This window comes from Arvicola amphibius, chromosome 12, assembly GCF_903992535.2.
Source record: "Arvicola amphibius chromosome 12, mArvAmp1.2, whole genome shotgun sequence".
Taxonomy (NCBI): Eukaryota; Metazoa; Chordata; class Mammalia; order Rodentia; family Cricetidae; genus Arvicola; species Arvicola amphibius.
The window spans coordinates 120115376-120138512 of record NC_052058.2 but is presented as its reverse complement, the minus strand read 5'-3'; the positions used below and the strand labels follow the sequence as shown (position 1 = coordinate 120138512).

The 23137-nt window shown below is 51.9% G+C and overlaps 1 protein-coding gene across 1 annotated transcript; it reads left to right on the top strand.

Annotated features, from left to right (window-relative positions):
* Window positions 1-59: 59 nt before the first annotated feature.
* Window positions 60-22636, top strand: Iglon5 (IgLON family member 5). The gene is made up of 9 exons (XM_042054042.1): window positions 60-222; window positions 6964-7386; window positions 16275-16353; window positions 17046-17278; window positions 17975-18094; window positions 19225-19359; window positions 19526-19646; window positions 20167-20321; window positions 21643-22636. The coding sequence occupies exons 1-9, from the start codon at window positions 60-62 to the stop codon at window positions 21729-21731; spliced, it is 1518 nt and encodes a 505-aa protein (XP_041909976.1). The 3' UTR covers window positions 21732-22636.
* Window positions 22637-23137: the final 501 nt, after the last annotated feature.

The window sequence follows — 23137 nt, the reverse complement described above, 5'->3', positions numbered from 1 at the left end:
CCTTCCCAGGTGGCCTGGGCACAACCACTGGAGGGGGCACACACTCTTTGGGGCCAGCCATGGCAGTCCTATATGTGCCTGCCAGCATGGAGGGGCAGGGTTTAACTGCATGTGGGTCTGGATTTACTCAGATCCCTGCAGCGACCATGGCAAAGGCCCTGTGTAGCCTCCAGCCTAGCGTTGCCCCACTTTCAGACAAGCTGATGGTGCCCGTTCAGGACGGTGAATTCCAGTGTAAATGTTTTTAGGTCAGCATTTACATTTGCCATGCAAAAGTACCACAGAATGGGTGCCCTCAAGCCACAGGTTTTTTCCTTAATTCTGGAGGTTAAAGTCCAAGATGGAAGTGTCCAGATGGCTGGCCTCTCCTGGGGGCACTCTCCACATGGAGATGACAGTCTCCTTTCTGTGTCCTTACAGGATCATCTCTGATGGAATTTGTGTCATCATTTCCTCCTCCTCCCCCTCCTGCCCCCTCCTCCTCCTCCTCTGACATTTGGTCTGTTTGGTTTTTTTTTTTTTTTTTTTTTTTTTTTTTTTGTAACTCCAAGTTTGGAATGTAAGGCCTTGCTCATCCTGATACCAGGCAAGCGCTCCACTGCAGAGCCACACTCCAGTCCCTCACTGGGCTGATTCTAGAAAAGCACTCTACCACATTCCTATCTATATTCCCTGTCTTCTTCTTCTTCTTCTTCTTCTTCTTCTTCTTCTTCTTCTTCTTCTTCTTCTTCTTCTTCTTCTTCTTCTTCTTTTTCTTCTTCTTCTTTTTTGAAGACAGGGTCTCACTTCAGTGTGACCTTGAACTTTGAGATCTTCCTGCTTCAGCCTTCTAGTGCTGGTAGGATGACAGTTGTTCCCTACCATTTCACCCTAGTCTCTTGTCATATTCCATATTGGGTCTAATCCACCCACATGAATTCATCTTACTTGATTATCTCTGTAAAGTCTTGTCTAGAAATATGATTGTATTCTAAGGTGGTAAAGGCCTGGATTTTATAGAAATTAGGATGAAGGGACTGAGGCTGAGCTCAGTGGTTGCGTGCTTGCCTGGTCTCACATGCATGAACCCCTGGGCTGATCCCTAGTGCCACACAGCTGAGGTGAGGCTCACACCTCATCCATTTCAGCGCTCGAACGAACGACAAAGGAGGAAGGATCAGGAGTTCCAGCTACAGAGTGAGTTGTATGAGATCCTGTCTCAATCAAGCAAGCAATCAATAAATGGAAAAAAGTAATATATTTTTAAGATTCCAAATTTAATTAATTAACTTATTTTCCATCCCAACTGTAGTTTCCCCTCCCTACTCTCCTCCCATTCCCTCTTGCCTCCCTTCTAACCCCTCCCCCCCCCCCCCCCCCCATCCACTCCTCCTCTGTTTCTGTTCAGAAAGGGGAAGGCCTCCTACAGGTATATTAACAAAGCATGGCATATCAAATCTTGTCGAGTAAGATTAAGCACCTACTCTTGTATTTAGGCTGAGCAAGGCATCCCAGTAAAAGGAACAGGTTCCCCAAAGCCAACCAGGCAATAAGGAAAGACTCTGTTTCCATTGTTAGGAGTCCTACGAATTGACCAAGCTACACAGCTGCCACATGTATGTAGAGGGCTTAGATCAGTCCTATGCAGACTCCCTGGCTCTTGGTTCAGACTCTGTGAGCTCCTATGAGTCAGGTTGGATGTTTCTGTGACTCCTGTAATCCTTCCTCCCTCTTTTCAGCAGTATTCCCTGAGCTTGAACTAGTGTTTGGCTGTGGGCTTGTATCTGTTTCCATCAGTTACTGGATGAAGGCTCTCTGACGACAGTTGGGGTAGTCACCAATCTGCTCACAAGAGATGACAAGTTCAGGCTACGTATGTACGATTGCAAGGAGTCTTAGCTGAGGTCATCCTTATAGATTTCCATTGCAACAGGGTTCTACCTGAACCCAAAAAGCCCCTCCATTTCCAGTCGTCTTTCCAGTACCTTCTCTCTTTACCCCCACCAACCCGATCTCTCAAGTTCCCATCCCTACCTTCCCCAACTCCATCCAGGAGATCTCTTCTGTTAGCCCTGCCTAGGGAAATCCTCGGGCCCTCCTTGTTACCTCACCTGTGGATTGTAGCATGGTTATCCTTTCAAGAAGTAAGACGTTTCTATGAGCAACACCTTTACCTGAGGTCAAAGGAGCCAGTCCACCCCTGCACAAGTGGGACACTCAGAAAAGAAGCTAGACTTTCCACCACCAAGGAGAGGCAGCCTCCATTTGCTCTATAGTCCAGGGCCACGAAGAGAGCAAGAAGAGAGTCCATGTGGGAACTGCAGAAGGATCATGGCACATGCCAGACCCCTCTAGCCCCAACAGACCTGCAGAGGAGCAAAGCCATCTCCACCTAAGATTCCAGAGCCAGATACCTACAGTCCGGCTCTCACTGTGGCTGGGAAAACCCGCTCCTCTCCAGGCCTCCCCCTTCCTCTCCCTTATCTCACAGCCTTCCCTTTCCTCCCCTTCTCCTCCTTTCTCTTCCTCTTTCTCTTCCCTTCCTCTTCTCTCTCTTCCCTCTCCTCCTCTCCTCTTCCTTTCTTCCCTCCTCTTCTCCTAACCCCCAAGTAGTTGCATCCCAGGTGGGTGGTCTGGTCCTTGCTTATGGCTCAAGGGCAGGTATCAGAGGAGGGAGGGCCTTAGATGCACCAGAAAGTCGTGTGGGGTTCTGAGTACATAATCACAGAGACAGCAGGAAGGAATCAACCAGCTACCTTTGCTGTATGTGGTGAGACTTCCTAAAAAGAGAACAGTTGTGAATACAGCACCACATTGGTGGCTACACGTACCTGCTGTGGGTGGGTCCCTTAACCTTACTCTGTTTTTATATCTGTGTTTTCCATTCCCTTTGCCCCCACACACCCACATGCTTTATTATGTTCCCGATACTTCACATTACTTTGGTTGCTTTGTAGGTTCCATGCATTTTGGGTGCAAATGGAGCTCTTTTCTGCAGCCCCTCCTCTCTTTGAGATAAGGTTTCATATTAGACCAGGCTGGCTTTCAACTTCATCTGTAGCCAAGGATGACCTTAAACTTTTTATTTTCCTACCTTCGCCTGCCTTGTGCAGGGATTGCAAGCCTGGGTTATTGGTGCTGGAAAGGATGCCAGGGCTTCATGAGCACCAGGCACACACTCTACCGACTGAGCCACACTCCCAGCTCTCTTTCGCCATTTCTCACTCTTCCCTCCCTTCCTCCTCATTCTCTCATTTATCAAACATTTCCCCAGGGACCAAGGTGACACTCTGCCCTGAATGCTGTGGGGACACAAGGTCACGATTAATAAAAACACAGAGACAGATATTGGGGTTCAGTCTGGAGACCAGAAAAGCAAAGCAATCAAGCCACTAGAGAAGGCTTACCTCTACCAAGGTTGAGCGACCACAGACTAAGCAGACTAGGCAGACTAAGCAGTCCGAACCTCTTCTCCCATTTTATATTCCCTCTAGTGCTGAGATTAAAGGCGGTGATTTCCCCAGGCCTGGGATTAAAGGTGTGGGCCACCACCACTTGTATTTGTTTCTGCATTGATCTTGTATAGCCCACTGTGGCTCTGAACCCCAAAGATCCATCTAACTCTGCCTTCCAAATACTGGGACTAAAGGTGTGTATCACCATTGCCTGACCTCTAGTGGCTTAGTTTTGCCCTTCTGATCTTTAGGCAAGCTTTATTTATTAAAACATAAATAAACGTATCACTGTACGCAACAGTCTGGTGACTACTCAGACCAAGACGCAAATTTATCCCATAGGGGTAAAGCAAGGCCAAACACCGCATAGAGGAAGATACTTCTGTCCCCATCTAGGCTTGGTCACCTCAGGCTCTTCGGAACTGCCTTTATGGATCAAAGGATGACTAAGCCCCCAAGGGAACGTCATAGTTGAGGCAGCAGTTGGTGGGTCAATCCTGGAGAGGAGATAACAAAATGTACAAGGAGGAGAGAGAGAGCCAGGCAGACAGTTGTGTGTCATTGCCTATTCCTACAGATAAGGGAGCGGCTGAGACTGTGGTCTGAGACTCACTCAGTCCAGCAACCCTCAGGACGTGGTGGGGTCAGCATACCCACGGACAGAGCAGACACGGACACAGGCATGGTTAAGGAGTCTTTGGGAAGTGGGGAAGGAAGACACAGCCTGTGTCTCCTCACAGAGTTCCCCCAGGGTCCTTCTGCCGCCCACAGCAAAGCAGAACTATTTAAAGACTGCGGCTCTGTTTCTGCAATGCAGGCAATAAAGGGTGATGTCTTAGTCACTTTTCCATTGCTGTCATAAAACATCATGCTAACTTACAAAAGGAAGTTTGTTGGGGGGCTTACAGTTGCAGAGGTCAGAGCCCATGGCTGTCATGGTGGAGGGAGCGGGGCTTACAGTTGCAGAGGTCAGAGCCCATGGCTGTCATGGTGGAGGGAGCGGGGCTCACAGTTGCAGAGCCCACGGTGGGGAGCATGACAACAGGCAGGCGGGCAGGCATAGCACTGGAGCAGTAGGGAGCTCACATCTTATTCACAAGCACAGACAAAGTCGGTGTATGCACACTAACTGGGAATGTCCTAGGCTTTTGAAGCCTCAAAGTCCACCCCGTCCCGTGACATGACACACCTTCTCCAACATAGCCATATCTACTAATCCTTCCAAGTCTCACCAACTGCAGACCAAACGTTCAGATACATGAACCAGTGTGGGCCATTCTCATCCAAACCACCCAAAGGTGGTTTCTATAGTGGTATATTATTTGCAGTTTAGTAAATAAATCTTGCCAGATGCAAAAAAAACCAGATGCAAAGCTAAAGCCACTAAAGGTCAGGCAATGGTGACACACACCTTTAATCCCAGGATTTGGGAGACAGAGGCAGATGGATCTCTGTGAGTTCAGGGACACCCTGAGCTACACAAAATCAATGCAGAAACAAATCCAGGTGGTGGTAGCTTACATCTTTAATCCCAGTCCTAAGAAATTACCGCCTTTAATCCCAGCACTAGAGGGAATATAAAATGGGAGGAGAGAGATGTTTAGTCTGCTTAGTCTGCGGGCACCCAGCCTTGGTAGAGGTAAGATTTCTTTAGTGACTTGGCTGCTTTGCTTTTCTGGTGTTCGGGTTGAGCCCCAATATCTGACTCTAGATTTTTATTATTTGTGCTACAAGCTTTGCAGAGTCAAGAGGCAAAATCCAAGCACTATGACAGGGTGAGCTTCTCTAATCCAAAAATATGAAATCCAAAATGCACCAGAACCTGAAACATTTTATTTTGTCAAAGGATCTCATGTAGCCCAGGCTAGCCTTGAACTTGATATATAGCCAAGGGTGACCTTGCACCCATGATGCCCCTGCCTTCACTGCTCTAGTGCTGGGATTACAGGTGGGCAAAACCACACCAAAATGAATAAAATGTTATTAAAAATTAAAAACTTCAGAATTTAGAGTGATTTGAATTTCAGTTTTTCAGGTTAGGATGCTGAACTAAAATTAAACCCTTGCTTCCTAAATTGCCTGTGTCAAGCATTTTGTTGTAGCAATGAAAGCAGTATTTAATAAACAGCAAGCCTGAAACACTCGAAGAAATGGAAATGGTCCGCTGTATCACCTGGTGTGTGTGTACACGTGTGCATGTGTGCATGCGCTCATGCATGCACATGTGATATACCTCTCCTGTCCCATGCCATTCTGTCACACAGTAGTGGTTGCTGTCCTTTGCTGAGTTTCCAACTCATTCACCTGCCTACATTAATCCATTAAGGCTGGGGCTGCAGGTCAACAGTAAACTGCCTGCCTAGAATCCCCAATGAAGAGATGGGGGTGTGACCCAGTGAGAGCCCCTGCCTAGAATCCCCAGTGAGGGGCTTGGGTATGATTCAGAGGTAGAACATCTGCCTATAGTCCCCCATTGAGCGGGTTTGCTCAGGGGTAATTCTTTTGCCTGGCAAGCCGAAGGCCTTGGGTTCAATTTAGGGACTCAGCGAATTCTCCTACAACTTATGCTAGCTGTCCTGAGCCCAAGCAGTGTTACTCCCCCATCACAAACATGAAAAGAGAACATCTATTTCCCCATTGTATAGCTTAGATGACTTTGGCTCAGAGCTGTGGCTCTTACAATAAAAAAATAAATTATTATATTTAATTATTTTGTATGGGGAGGGAGGTTGGATTCCTGGGTCTGAGGAAGGAAGCTGAGATTGGACCTTGTCTAAGGGAGGAGGGCTGGGGTCTGGACATCTGGGTGTGAGGGAGGAGGCTGGACACTGGACTGCTAGGGTCTGATGGAGGAGGCTGGGGATGGGCGGGGGGGGGGGGGAGAGGGGGCAGACCAGGCTCTCATAATAGCCTGAGCGAGACTGGGCCTTAGTTTTGGTTCACTAAAATGGGACAGAGCTGTTTACAGACAGTCCTCAAGAAAACCACAACTTAGGAGCAACCAATCAGCAGGCGCCCCAGCCTTCTGCATGCTCAGCAGACCCCCAAAGCCCCTTTACTGGCTCAGCAGGAGCCCCCCAGTCTCCTGATTACTAAAGACAGTTTTCCCTACTCTGCTCCTGGAAGGTCCCTAACCATTAGGACCTCCCACCAATGAGCCCCAGGCTAATCTTTCCTCCACCAATCAGCCCCAGATTAATCCCTTCTCCCTGGAATTCCCCTAACTCTGCTTAAAAGGAGCTTGTGACCTTCTTGGGGGGCGGGGGTCACCATGTGTCATCCCAACGTTAGAATTAATAAAGTGTTCTTGTTATTGCATACGTGACTGCTGGTCTTTCCTTGGGGGCTTCTCTCGGACTCTAACAGTCTGGGGGAGGAAGACTGGGTCTAGACTCCTGTGACTAAGGGAGGAAGATCTGGGGTCTGCACACCTTGAGTCTGAGAGAGGAGGGACAGGACCTGGTTCTGGGGAGGAGGGTTTTTGGCTCCTGCAGCAGGAGGTAGCTGGATGAAGTGCATCTCTGGCCAGGATTCTGGAGACCTGGAGGACGCCTGTGGCCCGGGGGAGGGCGGGGGAAGGGCCGGGCCACAGTAACAAAGGCCTCTCCCTCCAACGAGCAATTCCCCCCCGGCCCCGCCTCCGCGGCCCCCCGCTTGCCCTTATTGGCCGGTCTCCCTGCCCGTCAGCGCCACCCCCCTCCCCAGGTCTGCAGCAGCTCAGGCCGCCTCGTCGCGCCCCCCCAGCCCCCTCCCCCCGCCCCCGCCGCCCCCCGGGCCGGTGCAGCCGCAGGCGGGGTCCCCCTTCCCCTCCCCCTCTCCCCCAGGCTCGCGCGCCCCGACCGCCCCCTCCCCTCCCCTTCCGCGCCGCCGCGATGCCCCCCCCCTGCGCCCGGGGCCCGGCTCCGGCTCCTCGCCGCCGCCGCCCTGGCCGGTCTGGCCGTCATCAGCCGAGGTACCGCAGCGCTGGGGGCGGGGGACTCGGCGGGGACGCCGGGGTCCCGGAAGGGGGTACAGGGCCGGGGCGGAGGCGGGCAGGGAGGTACCCTTCGGGGTTGGGGGTATGCGGAGGTCTGGAGTCGGGGACCCGGAGGCAGTCCTTGGCTGGGCAGGGGTCCTTGGGTGCATGGATACGCGGTGTTTCAGGGGTGCACATTCCCATCGTCAGCTGCTCCATCACTAGCAAGAGGGTCGCCGACACCTGCTGCCGGCCTGGAGCGGCAGAGATGTACGGCTTTAGGTCAGGGAGGGGCTCAGACATTGGGGTGACAGTTTCCGTCTGGGCAGTCTTCAAACTGAGTTGGGGTACCAGGCTGGAATGATGCCCCATGTGTGGAGGGGGTCTTGTCTTGCGTTTTGGAGAGGGTCCCCTGCGCAGTCTTTGCCTGGGGACAGGGCACTGCCTCTGCGTCTTTAGGCAGAGGTAGAGGAGGGAGTGTCTTCCAGGGTCAGCAAGCAATGAGGACAGAGTGTCCACAGACTGAAAACCCAGACCCAGGGAAATCAGAGAAGGGGCTGGAACTCACTATCGGGATTTTCCTCGCACTGAAAGTGTAGGCATTTGGGGTGCTGCAGTTTATTGGGAGATGATCTTGGGAAGCCAGGAAGTTGGGGTACTGGGCTAAGGATTCTGATCTAGCCTTGGATTGAATGAAATTTGGATGGAGAAATGGATAGGTGAAGGGCGACAGTGGGGGGAGAAGGTAGAACGGTGAGGGCTAATGTCAGTCACAAGGGTCTCAACTGGTCCAGTGGGCCTAAAGACCCTCCAACAGCAGCTGTGGGTCGTGCCTTGAGAATGGATGTCTGAACTGTTTTCCCTGACGGGCCTGTCAAAGAGAGTATGGTCAAGGAAAAGGCCCCCAAGGCACAGAAGGGAGAGGGATGGGGCGAAGACTGAGCTGTGGGTACCTAGGAGGCCAAGAAAGTGTTAACCAGGCGGTTCCACATCACTTCCTCGAGGTTCTGTCCAATCAAGCATCACAGAATCAGGGACATGCTATGCCATCAGGAACCCAACATTGTACCCCAGCAGCCCCCAGGGAAGCAGCTACTCTGGGTCTCCAATCAAGTAACCCACAGTCGCATAAACATCACAGTATCCCAGCCAAGCCACACCTGCAGACTACAGAGTCACATAAACAATCCTATCCACGCAGGACGCCCCCACACAGATCCATTTGGGGAGGGCATGGGATCTGGCAGGAATGGAATGGGCTGAAAGTCCACACCTGAGCACGTACTCGACTGAGCGCTGTCTTACTTGCTGACTACTGGCTGGGGGCCACTGTCACTTTAGGTTTCTGTTTCTGACCCCCTTTGTTTGTGGACTCCCTTTGACCGTCTCATCCCTGCTGGGTTCAGCAGTGTCACATCTGCCTCTCAGACTGATCTCCATTGACCCCTATGTTTGAGTCCCTCTCAGACTGCATCCCTTGCTCACGCCTGGGTCTGTTCCTGCCTCCCCTTCACTGCACCTCCTTGACCCCTGGCCTCCACCCAGCTCTCATCTTAAGGTGCAGTCCCATTTGCCTCTCAGAAATCATTATGTGCCTGTCTCCGGGGTCCTCCCCTGGGGGCGGGGGTGGTGGCTCTGGCAAAGCCATATGACCTTGATCACTGAAACCTGAGAGCGAGAGAAAGTGGGACCCAGTGGGTTGGACCGAGATCAATCTACCTGTTAGACAGGTGCCTCATTCATATCCTACTGCTACTTGGGGCCAGGGACACACCTTATTTTGTAAAGTATGAAAGATATTGCCTTTTTTTTAAACTCAAGTTTTTCATGAGGAGCATGGAAGAACAAAATTCCCGACCCCAGCTTTCTCACGTGTAGTCACAGATTTTTCTAGTCAGGGTCTCACTATGTAGTACAAGCTAGTCTTGAATTCAAGGTGATCCTCCTGTCTCAGCCTTCCAAGTGCTCAAATGCTGTGATTACAGGCATGGGCGTCTCCCTTCTCCTATAGTTCTGTTTGTTTGTTTGTTTGTTTTGTTTTGTTTTTAAGCAGGGTCTTAATATGTAGTCATGGTTGGTCTGGAATATGTAGACCAAGCTTTGAACTGAAGGCAATCCTCCTGCCTCTTCTTCATAGACTCTGGGATATGGATGTGGGCTAGTATGCCCAGGTCTCATGCACACCTGAGAGGAGCTGGTGGATCAAGAGCCAGGCAGCAGAGCAGCAAAGTCCCCCAGCTTTCTCTCTCTTTCACGACAAATTCATTCCACACAACTTTCTTCAGTCCAAAGCAAAGAAGGCCTGGTTTGTTCTTGGCAGTGTTTTCTTCTTAAAACAGAAATAAAGTCAGCCTATTTCTTTGGCTTACTTACACTTAGCTATGTATTATATTCCTGGCTATGTAACTATGAATGTACATTTAGTTCCCTACCCCCAAATGCTTTATGCCAACACTGTCCACACATTTACATATTCATTCACAAAATGAAGCTATACTGGCTGGGGATGTGGCTCAGTTGGTAGTGCTTGGCTAGCTTGCCCTGGGTTCGATCCCCAGATCTGCATAAGCTGAGCATGGTGGTTTGCACCTGTATTCCCTGCATTGGGAGGCAGAGGCAGGAAGATCAGAGGTTCAAGGTCAGTCTTTACTACTGAGCTAGCCTGGGCTATCTGAGACCCTGTCTCAACACTAACTCCATCAAAAAATCTCAGCAGAGTGAGCGAACTGGTGAGGAAAGGGGAATGTCCTTTGCTCGTGGGGCAGCTGGAGGGGAGAGGGCTGCAGCCCAGGGCCGCCCTGTGACAGTCCCACGGCTTTGCACCCTGTACCCTGACTCTTGACCCTTTGTTTACTTGTCATTGCTTTTTTATATAGTACATTTTTATGTTGCATTTACTCAATTTTTAGTGGGGGGTCAGAGGAAAACTTGTGGGAGTCAGTTCTCTACTTCCACTGTGTGGGTCCAGGGGCTTGTACCCAGGTTGTCAGAACTCAGAAGGTATTGTCCTGCCTTGTGGGTAGCGCAGGCTGGCCTCAGCGCAGGGTCACAGTTGTGTCCTGCCACACCTGAATGTTGAGTGCACTGCCATCTGACACCCGAGAAATGTGGTGTGGGCCGGAGTGCGGAGCAAGCCACACTAAGCACTCCTTCACAAGAGCTTACAGTGAGAAGACAGAGATCAAGAATCAGCTGGGGAAAAAAAAACTAGCGAACAATTAAATAGGTCACCTCAGAGCGTGAGGGAAGAGGCTAGAAGTGTCTTTGGGGACATGTTGTCCATTTTGGAGGAGGCTGATTCAGGAAGCCACTCCTAGGAAGCTGAGAAGGGGTTAAGGCCTGAAGGAAGAGAGAAACCCACCTTGGTTTTCCAGGTCCCAAGAAGAGCAGTGGGCGTAGAGGCCCTGAGCTGTCAACCCGCAGAAGAGGCTGCCTGTTGTGCAGCTCACGGGGTCACCTGAGATCAGCAGAGAGGTGGGCTTTCGGGTGCCGGTCAAGCCAGAGATTATCCCTGCTGCAGCCCTCCAGGGGCAGTCCTCATCCCAGCTTTGCCTGGGGTTCATCCAGGATCCCTAAAGACTCTTTCTTCTAATTTCTGAACATAGAGCCTGTTAGAAACCTCTTCCTCCCATGACCTCTGTTTATTTATTTTTTTCTGTGAGTCTAGACTGGAAATCTCGCAAGAGCAGTGGCCTGAGAGAACCCTGTCCTCCTCACAGGCTTCCTCCCTTCTATATCCCTCAGCCTCTTCCTCAGCTTGTTTATTATATATTTATATACACATATTACATATAAATGAATGAATGAATATTATTATATATAACACACAGTCTCACTATATTTTTGAAATTGGCCTGAAACTCACTTGAGTCCAGGCTGGCTTGGAACTCTGTAGTCAAGCTGACCTCAGATTTGGGAAAATCTTCCTGCATCGCTTTCCAAGTGCCAGGGTTACGGGCATGAGCTACCAAGTCTGATTTTCACGATGTCCCTCTAATCTACCCTATCTCCAGTAAGAGAGGGAGGCTAGTCATCATTTTCATTTGCCAGTGGGGAAACTGAGTCCCAGAAAGATGGAGAGACTTTTGTACCTGAGGCACAGAGGAGAGCCTTGATGCTGGGACTCTACCTTTTTTCCTAGGGGAAGCTGAGACAGGGTTGCTAGAACAAGATGTCTGACAGGAGTGGCAGATCTCAGAAGTGTCGGCTGACCATCCGCCCTCGCCCCAGTCAGGGAGGCTGACACCAGGCCAGCTGACCGGACCATCCTCCCCTCGCCCCAGTCAGGGAGGCTGACACCAGGCCAGCTAACTGAACAGTCTGCCCCTCACCCCAGTCAGGGAGGCTGACAGCAGGCCAGCAAGAGAAGTACGCAGTTCTTTAGAAGGATGCACTCTGGACACATTCTCAGCCCATGCTACACATCAGCTGCTGAGCTAAGCATGCCGTCTGCTTGTGTACTCTCAAGGCAGCGTTCAGAAGAAGTTGCACTGAATTCTTATTCTTTGTTTTCTCCAGATGGGGAAACCGAGCTCAACCCATGGGGATGTGTAGTTAAGACATGAAAGGGTAGACACTGGGCTTCCTAGCCTTTGAGGTCTGTTACATGGCTTTAGAACCCTATATTTCCTCTCCAGACCCCTCCCTGACCTAAGCAAGGCACATTTCTGGGTCAGACAGATAAACATCAAAGCATGTGGACTGACGAGACAGCTCAGTGGGAAAGAGCACTTGCTGCTCTTTCAGAAGACCTGGGTTTGGCTCCCAGCACTCGATGGCAGGTCACAGTTCCAGGAAATCCAACACCCTCTTCTGGTTCCTGTGGAGGTCTCTGCATGCACATGGTGCACATAGACTCACACAGGCACACACATGTACACAGAAAGTATAAATAAGTGGGTGTTTTTAATCACAGCATCCAGAAATTTCAGGTCAGGTGAGGGAGGTGCTATAGGCGGCCATACTGGCCGCCTAGAACAGGGCATGGGGGTCTCTTCCCTGAGCAGTCACAGAGCTGTTCCTGAATGGAGTTTTGAGGAATAAGAAAGAATTCAAGAGTCAGAGGCATCCATTCCTTTTTATTCAGACAACAACTATTTCCAAGAAGACTCCCGAGGGAGCTGGGGGACACTAGGGACATAGATCTGAGTCACAGTGAGGCTCTGCCCCCAGAACACGTCCAGTCTGTAGGAGAGATGTGGTGTCATGTGTGAATTTAGTGATAATGGAGAATGCCCAGACTCTGTGGGAAGGAAGAGCAGGCCTGACAGAATGTGGGAGTGCTCCTAGCTGGGTTTCCACATTAATAATTCAACATCTTCTGAGGCTTTCTGTGGGCCAGGCACTGCACTGTATCATGCTGTAGCCCCAGAGGAGTCCCACACATGGCCACAGTCGATAAACTCAGGCAATATGGAGAGGAATCAGGTTGTGGAGTTTTAAGATTGACTTTGGGGTCAGGTGTGTGTTCAAGCCTTTAATCCCAGTACTCAGGAGACAGAGGCAGGCAGATCTCTGTGAGTTCAAAACCATGCTGATCTACATAGTGAATTCCAGGACAGCCAGGACTATGTCTCAAAAAAACATCTCTCAAACAGAGAACCTGTTTCAAAACAGGAAAAAGAAAAGAAAAAGAGAAAAGAAAAGGGGAAGAAAAGAAAGATTTTAAAAAAGGTTGTCTTTGGATAAATGAATGCCTGCCTGCTAGGCTCTTTAAATGAAGCCCAGATTGCAGAGCACCTGATTCCAGGGTCAGGTTTTTTAAGTACATATTTAAAGGTCTGTGGTATCCATATTCATAGGCAAGGAGCTAAAGGCTCGTTGAGGGACAGGCTCATTTATCATGTCTCCTAGGACCGTCCACAAGACCACCTTGATTCAAGATTATGACCTGAGCACAGAGGCTGGAGTTCACCTGTGCCGCTAGAAGAAGGGATTTGAGGTTTAGTGGATGGAGGACTGGAGGGGGCACATCTGGGCTACACACAGCCTGGGGGCCGGGGGCAGAAGGGTGGTGCTGACTCTAGGACTTGACAGGAAGCCTGGGTCCCAGGGCCACTCAGGGCTTCAGAAGTGGCAGTGCCAGAACTGGGAAGAGTTCCATGGCAAGGGTGCCTCTGTGCAGGGGCCTCTGTCTGAGAACCCATGGCTGAGGGCTCCCCTGTGGCATAGGCCCCTGTTCGCACACTGAGCCTGTGTGAGTGGACATACCAGCTCTGAAGAGCACTGGGATACCAGCAGTCTCTGTAGGAGTCCTGTGTTGTCACTTCTGTAGGGTGGGGGTATCTAGGTACCCTACAAAGCCTCAGAAACTTCAGCCCCTTGATGGGATGAGGTTGAGGGCCCTGTCTAGGACACGACAAGAGTTTGGCATGCTGCAGGGTGTATCTGTGTTGGTCAGCTTATGAAGAGATCATGGTACCAAACATGGTTGTGCTCCTGAACTGGTTTGTCACATTCTCTCACTTCCTTTGGTCTGGATGTGTATTTTGATCTGTGACTTAGATTAGGGGTGCGTGTGTTTGTGCACACTCAAGTGCGTGTATGTGTGCATGTATGCGTGTATCAGAGGTGACAGACAGGGCAGCACCTGTCTGTTGGAGGGGATGTGACAGTGTAGTGGTTTGCCCCCTTGGACAAGTGGTAGCTTTGTGCAAGAAGGACCCAGAGCCTTCCTAAGTGGGTGCAGGGACTGTCTGCTCAGGCTGGCAGTGCTGCGCTCTACAACCTGAGAGGACCTTATAGCTACGCATGGTGTGCAAGGCTGTTGTCAGTGGAACCCTGAGGGGACAGCAGGGTAACTCGGTGCATCAGCGTGGTTTGGCCTTTGGCGTTCTGCGTGTGTCTGTCTGCTCCTGGTTCTGCAAGTGACCTTCTGCAAGTCATGTGTCTGGGCTGTGGGAGCACCTTTGACCTGGACCATAACCATGTGTATCACAAGGCTTAGCCTTGGCTTTGGGTTTTTCCTAGTCCCTGGTGGGTCCCGTATGTCTGTACACATCCCATTGAGCATATGTGACAAAGTTCCCTGCTTGGGCTTCTTTACAGAAAGACAATGGCTCTGGCCTGGATGACCCCAGGCTGAGAGGCTTCTGGGCTCAGACCCAAACCCCTGGGCCTAACCAGCCTGCTACATTGTTTCTGTCCTAGCCCCATCCTGAGGGGCTGTTGATTGAAAGGCCCCCAGGGAGTCATTGGGTTACCACGGGCAATTAATTCATTAGATTAATTAGCTCCTTTCCCCCGGCTGGGGGCAGGGCAGCCCTCTCAGGGCCCTCCTGCTCCAATCATCCAAGGTCATACAGCCGACCTCCTCTTAGTGCAGTCTGCTTTGCCCCCACTTACCCAGCCCCCACTCCCTGGCCCTGGTCCAGCTCTGCTGGCCCTAATTTACAGAGACTTGAATAGTGGTGTGACCGGGCCACACTGGTGCGTGCAGGCAGGCCTGTGTGTGCACTGTGGGCACTGGCATGCTAACTGTGTCTGGCAGCTGTGTGTGTATATGTGTGAAGGTCTGTGTTCAGCCACACGGGATATCTAAAGGTGTGGATACAAGGCCATGTTTAGGATCTGTGACCCTCTGCGTGTGTCTGCACATGTATGTCTGAATTAATGTGTGTTATATGCATCTTGCTCACATGTACATGTATATATTTGTTGCAAATATATTTGTTGTATGCATGAGTGTCAGTGTACTGTATGCTCAACAGTCTGTGTGTGTGACCGTGAACAACGTGTCTCTGTGTGTGCATGTTTGTATGCATGTGAGTCTTGAGTACTTGTATGTATGCATGATACCTGTGTCTGTGTGTACCTCCATACTTGTTTATTATATTTATACACTGTGTGACTTTACCTGAGGAGACTTGAATAAACATCTGTCCATGGGGCTGGAGAGATGGCTCAGTAGTGAAGGCAGTTGCTACTCCTGTGGAAGACCCAGCACCCACATCAAACAGCTTACAATTGCCTGTAACTCCAACTCCAGGGGATCTGATGCCCTCTCCAAGGGCACCCCTGTGTACATGCACACACCACCAAATAACCAAAGCAACAACAAAAGGAAATGTCTACTCACCCCAGACAGGGCACAAACGATACACCGAGGAAATAATTCTGAAATGCAAGTCTAGCTTGGTGGACCAATGAGTTCAAATGGGGTTTCTCACAGGAGTGTGGGACAGAGTGACTCACAGGCATGTGGGCAACATGCAGGCAGCTATGCCATCAAAGAGTTGCCCCCTCCACACCCGCAGCATAGTTAGCAAGGCTCCTCCTGTGGGGCTTGACCAGTTCTAGTGCCGCCTCCAGTGCTTTGAGAGCACCATTTCCTCAAGTCCAGTCCTGCAACGCCTCGTGTGGTGCTCCGCTGTCAAGACAGCGGTCTTGTCATGACCAGGGACAGCATTCCGTACCATGTAACTGGGAGTCTCTAAACACTTCGCTTTGCATGCGTATGTGCTCTGTAGCTGAGTGCTTAGATGTGTCTGCATGTCCGTGGCACTGTGTTTGATATGTGCATACATATGTCTGGGTGTGGAGATGTGTCTGTGTGCACATGCACCAATGCACATATATTTTTCTGCATGCCCATTTGCCTGTGTGTATGGATTGAGATTGGTCATCAGCTCTGTAAGTGAGCTGTTCCACAAGAGTTCCATTCTGTTTATGAGTCAGAGCAGACCCAGAGGATGGGACATGACATATTGGTCTAGTCTGAGTATGTCCCTGTGTGTGAGTTTCTGAAAACAATACATTCTGTAGCAGTGGATGCAGATGTCTGTGTAACAAAAACCATGTGTATGCGTTTGTGTCCATGAACAGAGTCTTTGTCACAGCTGGCCCCGCCCCAGCTGCCAAGGCTGAACAATCCCCTCCCTCTGCAGGGCTGCTGTCCCAGAGCCTGGAATTCAGCTCACCTGCAGACAACTACACAGTGTGTGAAGGTGACAACGCCACCCTCAGGTATATCCCAGTTGGGGCTCAGGCAGCCTGAGGCTTTACAAGGCTACTCCCCTCCACCCACCCTGCATGCACAAGCCCCGAGTGACATCAGCTGCATCTGGAGCCAGCCGTGCGGGATGTGGACACTAAGCCCAGCTCCACCTGTGGACCTTACTGTCCTCTTAAAGTGAAGAGATGGGAACTACTAGGATTCAGAACCCTGTAGACCATGAGCCAGGGAAGAATGAGGAGTATCAGTCTCTGGGGTCTTCTCCTCACTAGGGTCTCTCTCCCCACCTGGGTCATTGTCCCTTGCTCTCTCTCTCTCTCTCTCTCTCTCTCTCTCTCTCTCTCTCTCTCTCTCTCTCCCTCCCTCCCTCCCTCCATCCCTCCTTCCCTCCATCCCTGTCTCCTTTTTCAGGATTTCTGCCCCATCTTTCTGTCTCTCTATCTTTCACCACTTGTCTTTGTTTTTCTGTCTCAGGGTCTCTGTCCCCCACCTTTTTCCCACTTCTGAGTCAGTTCTCCCCTCCCTCCCTAACACACAGCAGTCCCTCACAGGTCCTACTTCTAGGCCTCTTCTCTCTCTGAGGGTTGGCTAACCCTGCTGTCCAGTGGGCACTGCCAGGTCTGCCTCCCAGGGTCCTGCAGGTGTGGTGGCAGTTGATGGGGAAGCCCTTGCCTTCTCTTCTTATTGTTGGCTTCCTCCCCAGCTGCTTCATTGATGAGCATGTGACCAGAGTGGCCTGGCTGAACCGCTCCAACATCCTGTATGCAGGAAATGACCGCTGGACCAGTGACCCCCGGGTGCGGCTGCTCATCAACACCCCTGAAGAGTTCTCAATCCTCATCACCCAGGTGGGGCTTGGTGATGAGGGCCTCTACACCTGCTCCTTCCAGACCCGCCACCAGCCCTACACCACTCAGGTCTACCTCATCGTCCATGGTGAGCCCTGTGTGAAGATGAAGACAAGTGGGGAGGGACAGGAAGGCAGGCCTGCAGAATGGTCAGGGCTAGGAGGAGCACTGTGTGCACTCATCCCAGTGCTGATCACTGCCCGGGGATACAAGTGAGTGGAGCATGAGCCACCTCACCCTGCACCACAGCGGCTCTCTAACAAGGTATGGGAGGGGTACTCAGCTACAGCTCAGAGCATTTGCTGGGCTGTGTGACCGAAACTGCCCATGAGTGGGCACTCTTCCGTAAACACGCCAGCCTGCCTGTCTCTTGCTGTTTGCACTCATTTCCCCGAGGAGAGGCTCAGGAGGTTCCTAGATATGAAGAAGGAGGGTTAGGGTGTGCACTCCTGGGTGTGAGGGAGGAGGGCTAAAGTCTGGAGTCCTGGAGAGAGGAGGAAAAGGAGGAGCTGAGGTCTGCACCCCAGAGTCTGAAGAAATGAGCGTGAGTCTGAGTTTGACTCTTGGGTATGAGGCAGGGTTGACATCTGGACCCTGGATCTGAGGGTGAAGGGCTGTAGTGTGGAGTCTACACCCATGGGTGAGTGGGGAGAGTTTGAGCCCACACCCCTGGGTCTAATGGGGAGGGATCTGTAATCCTGGGCCTGATCTTGGATCTAACAGTGGAGCTTAGGTCTGGGTGGCTAGGGGTGCAGGGTCACCCCAGGTCTCTCTCTGTCTCCAGTCCCTGCCCGCATTGTGAACATCTCCTCCCCTGTGGCTGTCAATGAAGGGGGCAATGTGAACCTTCTCTGCCTGGCTGTGGGAAGGCCAGAGCCCACTGTCACCTGGAGACAGCTCCGAGGTGAGGATCCTCCCCTTGCCGTGATCTGGGCCCCTCTGTTCTCCCACATCCCTAGCTGGAGTCCCAGACTCCTTCACTCTGAACCTCTGGAGACCTTCTGGTGACTTGATCCTCCCCCCTGGCCTCCATTTCTTACCAGGCTAGGCTCCAGGTCACCTGGCACTCCCCACCCCAGATTCCCTCCACCTGAGAGAGTCTCCTAACTCAGGCCCCAAGCTGGGATGCATCCAATGTCTGGCCATTCCACATCCCTGCAGCATTTCTAGCCTCTCCTCTTCTGGATGTTTGAACAGTCCCCAGATCTCAGCATCAGCAGCTCCCGGAATTTTCCAGAAATGCACGTTCTTAGACCCCCGCCATAGATCCAGAGTGATCAGGAGCTCCCCTCTCTACCCACAGCATGCTTTATGAGTTCTGAGATCCAGTTTCCCCCGAAGGTACCGCCAAGATGCCTGACATGTCAGGTCAGGACAACAGCATTTCATCCCCACTCCTAGAGAGCCCAGTCCCTTGCTCTTCCTGACTCTATGCAAACTCATAATCACCATCACTGGGTCCTTTGATGTCCTGAGGGCAGGAAACCCACTCTAGCCTCATGTCCCTTCATCCTGACCCTTGGTGACTTCTGAACCCTAGATCCTACTTGCCCTAAATTCTATCTAAACGGTCACTTGTGACCTCAAGTCTGAAAAACAAACCAACAAACAAAAAACAACAAAAAAAGATCCCAGGTATCTGGATTACCAATCTCAATCAGCAGGTCTGAATTTCCTGAATCCAAGAGAACTCTGGACCCTCCCTCAACTGTGTCTACCTTTTCTGGATCCTTGAAAACCAAAAGCCAATATCCTGGCTTTACTCCTTACTCCCAAGTGGGCCCCCTGAGCATGACACAAGATTCCAGATCCCTAGATCTGGACGAAATTCTAGGTCCCTTCTTACTAGGTTCTGAGATTCCCAGCCCCCCACCTCAGTCCCATCCTGCCCCCACAGGACCTTCCCGGCTGCTACTGACCTGGGCACTTCAGGCCCTGCTGTGCCCTGCTGATGTGTGTCCGTGTTGTGCCCGTGTTGTCCCGTGTTAAGTGTTTGTGTCCGGCCCCACACCCCGTTCCCGGCTTCCCCCACAGACGGCTTCACCTCAGAGGGCGAGATTCTGGAAATCTCCGACATCCAGCGGGGCCAGGCTGGGGAATACGAATGCATTACTCACAACGGGGTGAACTCGGCGCCTGACAGCCGCCGTGTGCTGGTCACAGTAAATTGTGAGCATCAAAGGGGAGAACTGGCCGACCCTGATGATGGGGAGGAGTATGCTGCATGAAGCTGGCAGCTGGGTGGGAATTCGGATCTGAAGGAGGAGGGTGCTGAAATGGGGCCCTGAAGTTCCCATGCAGCAAGGACGTGCTTCTGTCCCCTATTCCTCCAAAGATCCCCCTACTATCACCGACGTGACCAGCGCGCGAACCGCCCTGGGCCGGGCTGCCCTTCTACGTTGCGAAGCCATGGCCGTGCCGCCTGCAGATTTCCAGTGGTACAAGGATGACAGGCTGTGAGGACTGCACCGGGCAAGGCTAAGGGAAGAGGGGAGGGGAGGGAGGTCCTAAGTCTCAGATCACAGAGCTGGGATGGAGAAACTAGCAGTGCAAAGGTGCGGAGACCTGGGTCCTGAGAGTCTAGGGTCCACTTTCTAGGTTACTGGGTCTGTAGGCTCCTGGAAGAAAGACTTCAGGCACCAGTATAATGAATGCTAAGATTACTCCCTGCCCTTCCCCCATCCTACCCCACACAAGAAGGTCTGGGGTCGAGAGTTGATGCTAAATGTGTGGAAGAGAAATTTAAAGAGACCACCAGGGCTGAGTTTAAGAGGCACTGGGGATTAGGGACGCATGGTGGGAATGTACTAGAGTGGCCCTGGTGCTTGGAGAAGGGATCCGCGGGGAGGCCTGGGGTACATGGGTTACGTAGAGTTGAGTCTCTTGGGAGAAGAAAGGAGCTTGGATGTTTGTGGGGGAGTTGGGCACTGCACCCCAAGGGAGGCTGAAACCAACCCTGATCCGGATCCCTGGCAGGCTAAGCAGCGGCTCGGCGGAGGGTCTCAAAGTGCAGACGGAGCGCACCCGCTCCATGCTTCTCTTCGCCAACGTGAGCGCTAGGCACTATGGCAACTACACCTGTCGAGCAGCCAACCGACTTGGAGCGTCCAGCGCCTCCATGCGGCTCCTGCGTGCGTCTGTGCTGGGCGGCGGGGTGGGGCTGGGCACTGGTGGGGCCCAGATATCAGTGGGTGGGGTAAGGAGGAAGATATATAGGAATAGCCCCCAGAATTTAGGAAACCCCAACAGTGCCGCAGAACAAATTGATTATCAGAGGATAGGATACTTACCTGGCATCCACAAAGTTCTAGACACAAATCCCATTACTATTTAAAGCCAGGACAGTGGTGCACACCTGTGATCCCAGCACTCAGGAAGAGAAGGCAGGCAGTTACATAGTGAGTTCAAGGTCTGGGGACTCACAGGGTCTAGTAGAAAAACACTGAACAAACGGACTGATAGATGCATATCAAAGAAACAGATGCATGTGCAAAAATATAGACAGAATTGGGGTGGTAGGTTTGAGATAGGATTGCTGGAGAAAGGGGAGCCCTGTGCAAGAAGGAGGGTGGTCTGACACGGAGGACAGCCTTCAGTTGCTCTTAGAGATGCTCTGGAATAACTGCACTACATGCCAAGGCCACTGAAGACTGTTAAACAGTGATTGACACGTGACTGACAAGCACTTTTACTGCTTCAGGAATCCAGTTTCTGCATCTCAAGCCGTTTGGGGGCACAGCCTGCAGGCTGTTATTGGCTGGGTGCAGAAGTGTGAGCAAAGAAAAAAGCTGGGTCAAAAGAGACTCTGAGCCAGGGACTTGTATTGCAGGGTATTATGGCAGGTGTTCAGGAGGCTAAGGAAAGTTCAGGTCCAGCCTCACCAGCTTAGTGAGACCCTGTTGTGAAACAGAAAGTAAAGAGAGGCCTGGGCTACGGCTTAATATTTGCTTAGAATCCCCCAGTGAGCGGCTGGAGGTGTGGCTCAGTGGTAGAGCCCTGCCTAGAGTTCCCCAGTGAGGGGTTGGGGTGTGGCTCAGTGGCAGAACCCCTACCTAGAATCCCCCAGTGAGGGGCTGGTGGTAGCTCAGCGGTAGAGCATTTCTTAGCGTGCAAATCAGCACAATCCATCCCCAGCAAAACAAACAAGGTGATAAAAAACAAAAACAAACAAAAACCTCACAGTCAAACAAGCATAGGCTTCCTGAAGTTTCTGGTGGGCTTAGAAGGTAGAAATGCTGACAGAATTTTTAACAGGGAAAAACAAACCCCAAGGATCCAGACTAACCAGTAAAAAGGAAATGGGGGAAATCTGGGAGACACAGGGACCCCAAGCCCTAGACAGTTCTGAACACAGCAGCCCTTGGAGGCTGGAGGGAGAGAGGAGGCACCTAGGAGAGACCTGCAGGACCTCCCCATCTCAGCCTCCCTCTGTGACTGTTTCTTTCTTGCCAGGCCCAGGATCCCTGGAGAACTCAGCTCCAAGGCCCCCGGGGCCCTTGACCCTCCTCTCCGCCCTGGGCTGGCTGTGGTGGAGAATGTAGACATCACCCAGTACAGCGCACCTCCCCCCACAGGGGGCCTCAGGCCAGGAGCAAGAGAAAGGGGGTGAGCAAGCGCCCTGGGTCTCAAGTGGGACAGAAGAGCTCTCAGCCACAGAGGAAGAAAGAAGAGGAGGAGGAAGGTCTTTTAGAGAACCCATCACTGTGAGGGATAACGCAAAATTATGCATCTTTCTACAGCCATTCTCGCCACCTGTTCACGATTCCAATTGTGACCCACCACCCCCAGCCACTCCACACCCCTCTCTTAGCTCAGGCTGTCAACTGGCTCATGTGTGTGTGTACGTGTGTGTGTGTGTACGCACGTGTGCATGTATGTGAGTGAGTCTGCATGTCATGTATGTGTGTGTGTGAAGGTGTGCTGAGGGAGAGAACCAGGAGGCCTCCCTCTCTGGACCCGACTCTCCCATGGCCCCTGCCCATTCCTGCTGCCTCTCTTCCTCTGGCTGGAGGTAGGTAAGGGAGCTTCAAGGTGGAAGCTTTGGCAAGAAGCCTGCCAGCTTCCCACCTTCTCATATATGCACGAACACCTGCCCCTTTCCTCCCTACTCAAGGGGCGGGCGGGTAGGTGGCATCACTCAGCCTTTGTGAATAGGTGGGGATCTTTGTCATGGCTGTTTCTCCCTGCTCTATCACCTGCAGCTGCCTGCAGCCAGAGGCCCTATCACTGACTCAGTGGCTTGAAACCTCCCTTGCCCTGTTCTTACCCCACCCTGGACTTTCTGGCCCCCTTCCTGGGCCAATCGGTGCTTCCATTCAACTGACAGGCAGGCTGGTGGCACTTATCACCTGTCTGTCTCAGTGCTTTGTCCCACCCAGACCCCCAGACTCCCCTGGGCCACAGTGGCACTCTCCAGGTGCCCTGCAACTGACTCACAAGCATGGGCTCCCTGGCTGCCTGCTTCCTTGCCTCTCAACCCCTAGTACCTCCAAAGGCTGCTGTGACCACACACACACACACACACACACACACACACACACACACACACACGCAAGCACGCATGCACGCATGCGCGCGCACACACACACACACACACACACATACACACACACACACCAGCGATTGACCAGCAATAGCTCCTGGCTTCAGCTGCCCCAGAGTTTGTGACTAGCAGTAATTCCCTCAGAGTAGGCCACTATTATCCACAGAGGAAGCTTCCAGGCTCTGTGTGTGGGAACACCCTGCCCTGATACACCAGGCCTCACAGAGTTGAGAAGAGGAGACTCAGGCATCCTGAACCCAGGCAGAGGCACCATGCCACCAGCCCTAACTTCAATAACCACACACCCCAAACCATACCACTCAGAGCCTGGTGAAGACGAGGGCAGAGAGGGGCAAGGAGGCAAGGGGCAGTGACTGTACCTCAGACGGGGGCGTGGGCCCCATC

What these genes read in the sequence shown, in the direction of transcription:
- Iglon5 (XM_042054042.1), top strand. Translation starts at nt 60, where the DNA reads ATGGCAGTCCTATATGTGCCTGCCAGCATGGAGGGGCAGGGTTTAACT. An exon ending in GATGGTGCCCGTTCAGGACG is followed by an intron (nt 223 to 6,963) that starts GTGAATTCCAGT and finishes ATCTCTGGCCAG; the next exon opens with GATTCTGGAGACCTGGAGGA. An exon ending in CACCTGGAGACAGCTCCGAG is followed by an intron (nt 18,095 to 19,224) that starts GTGAGGATCCTC and finishes CTTCCCCCACAG; the next exon opens with ACGGCTTCACCTCAGAGGGC.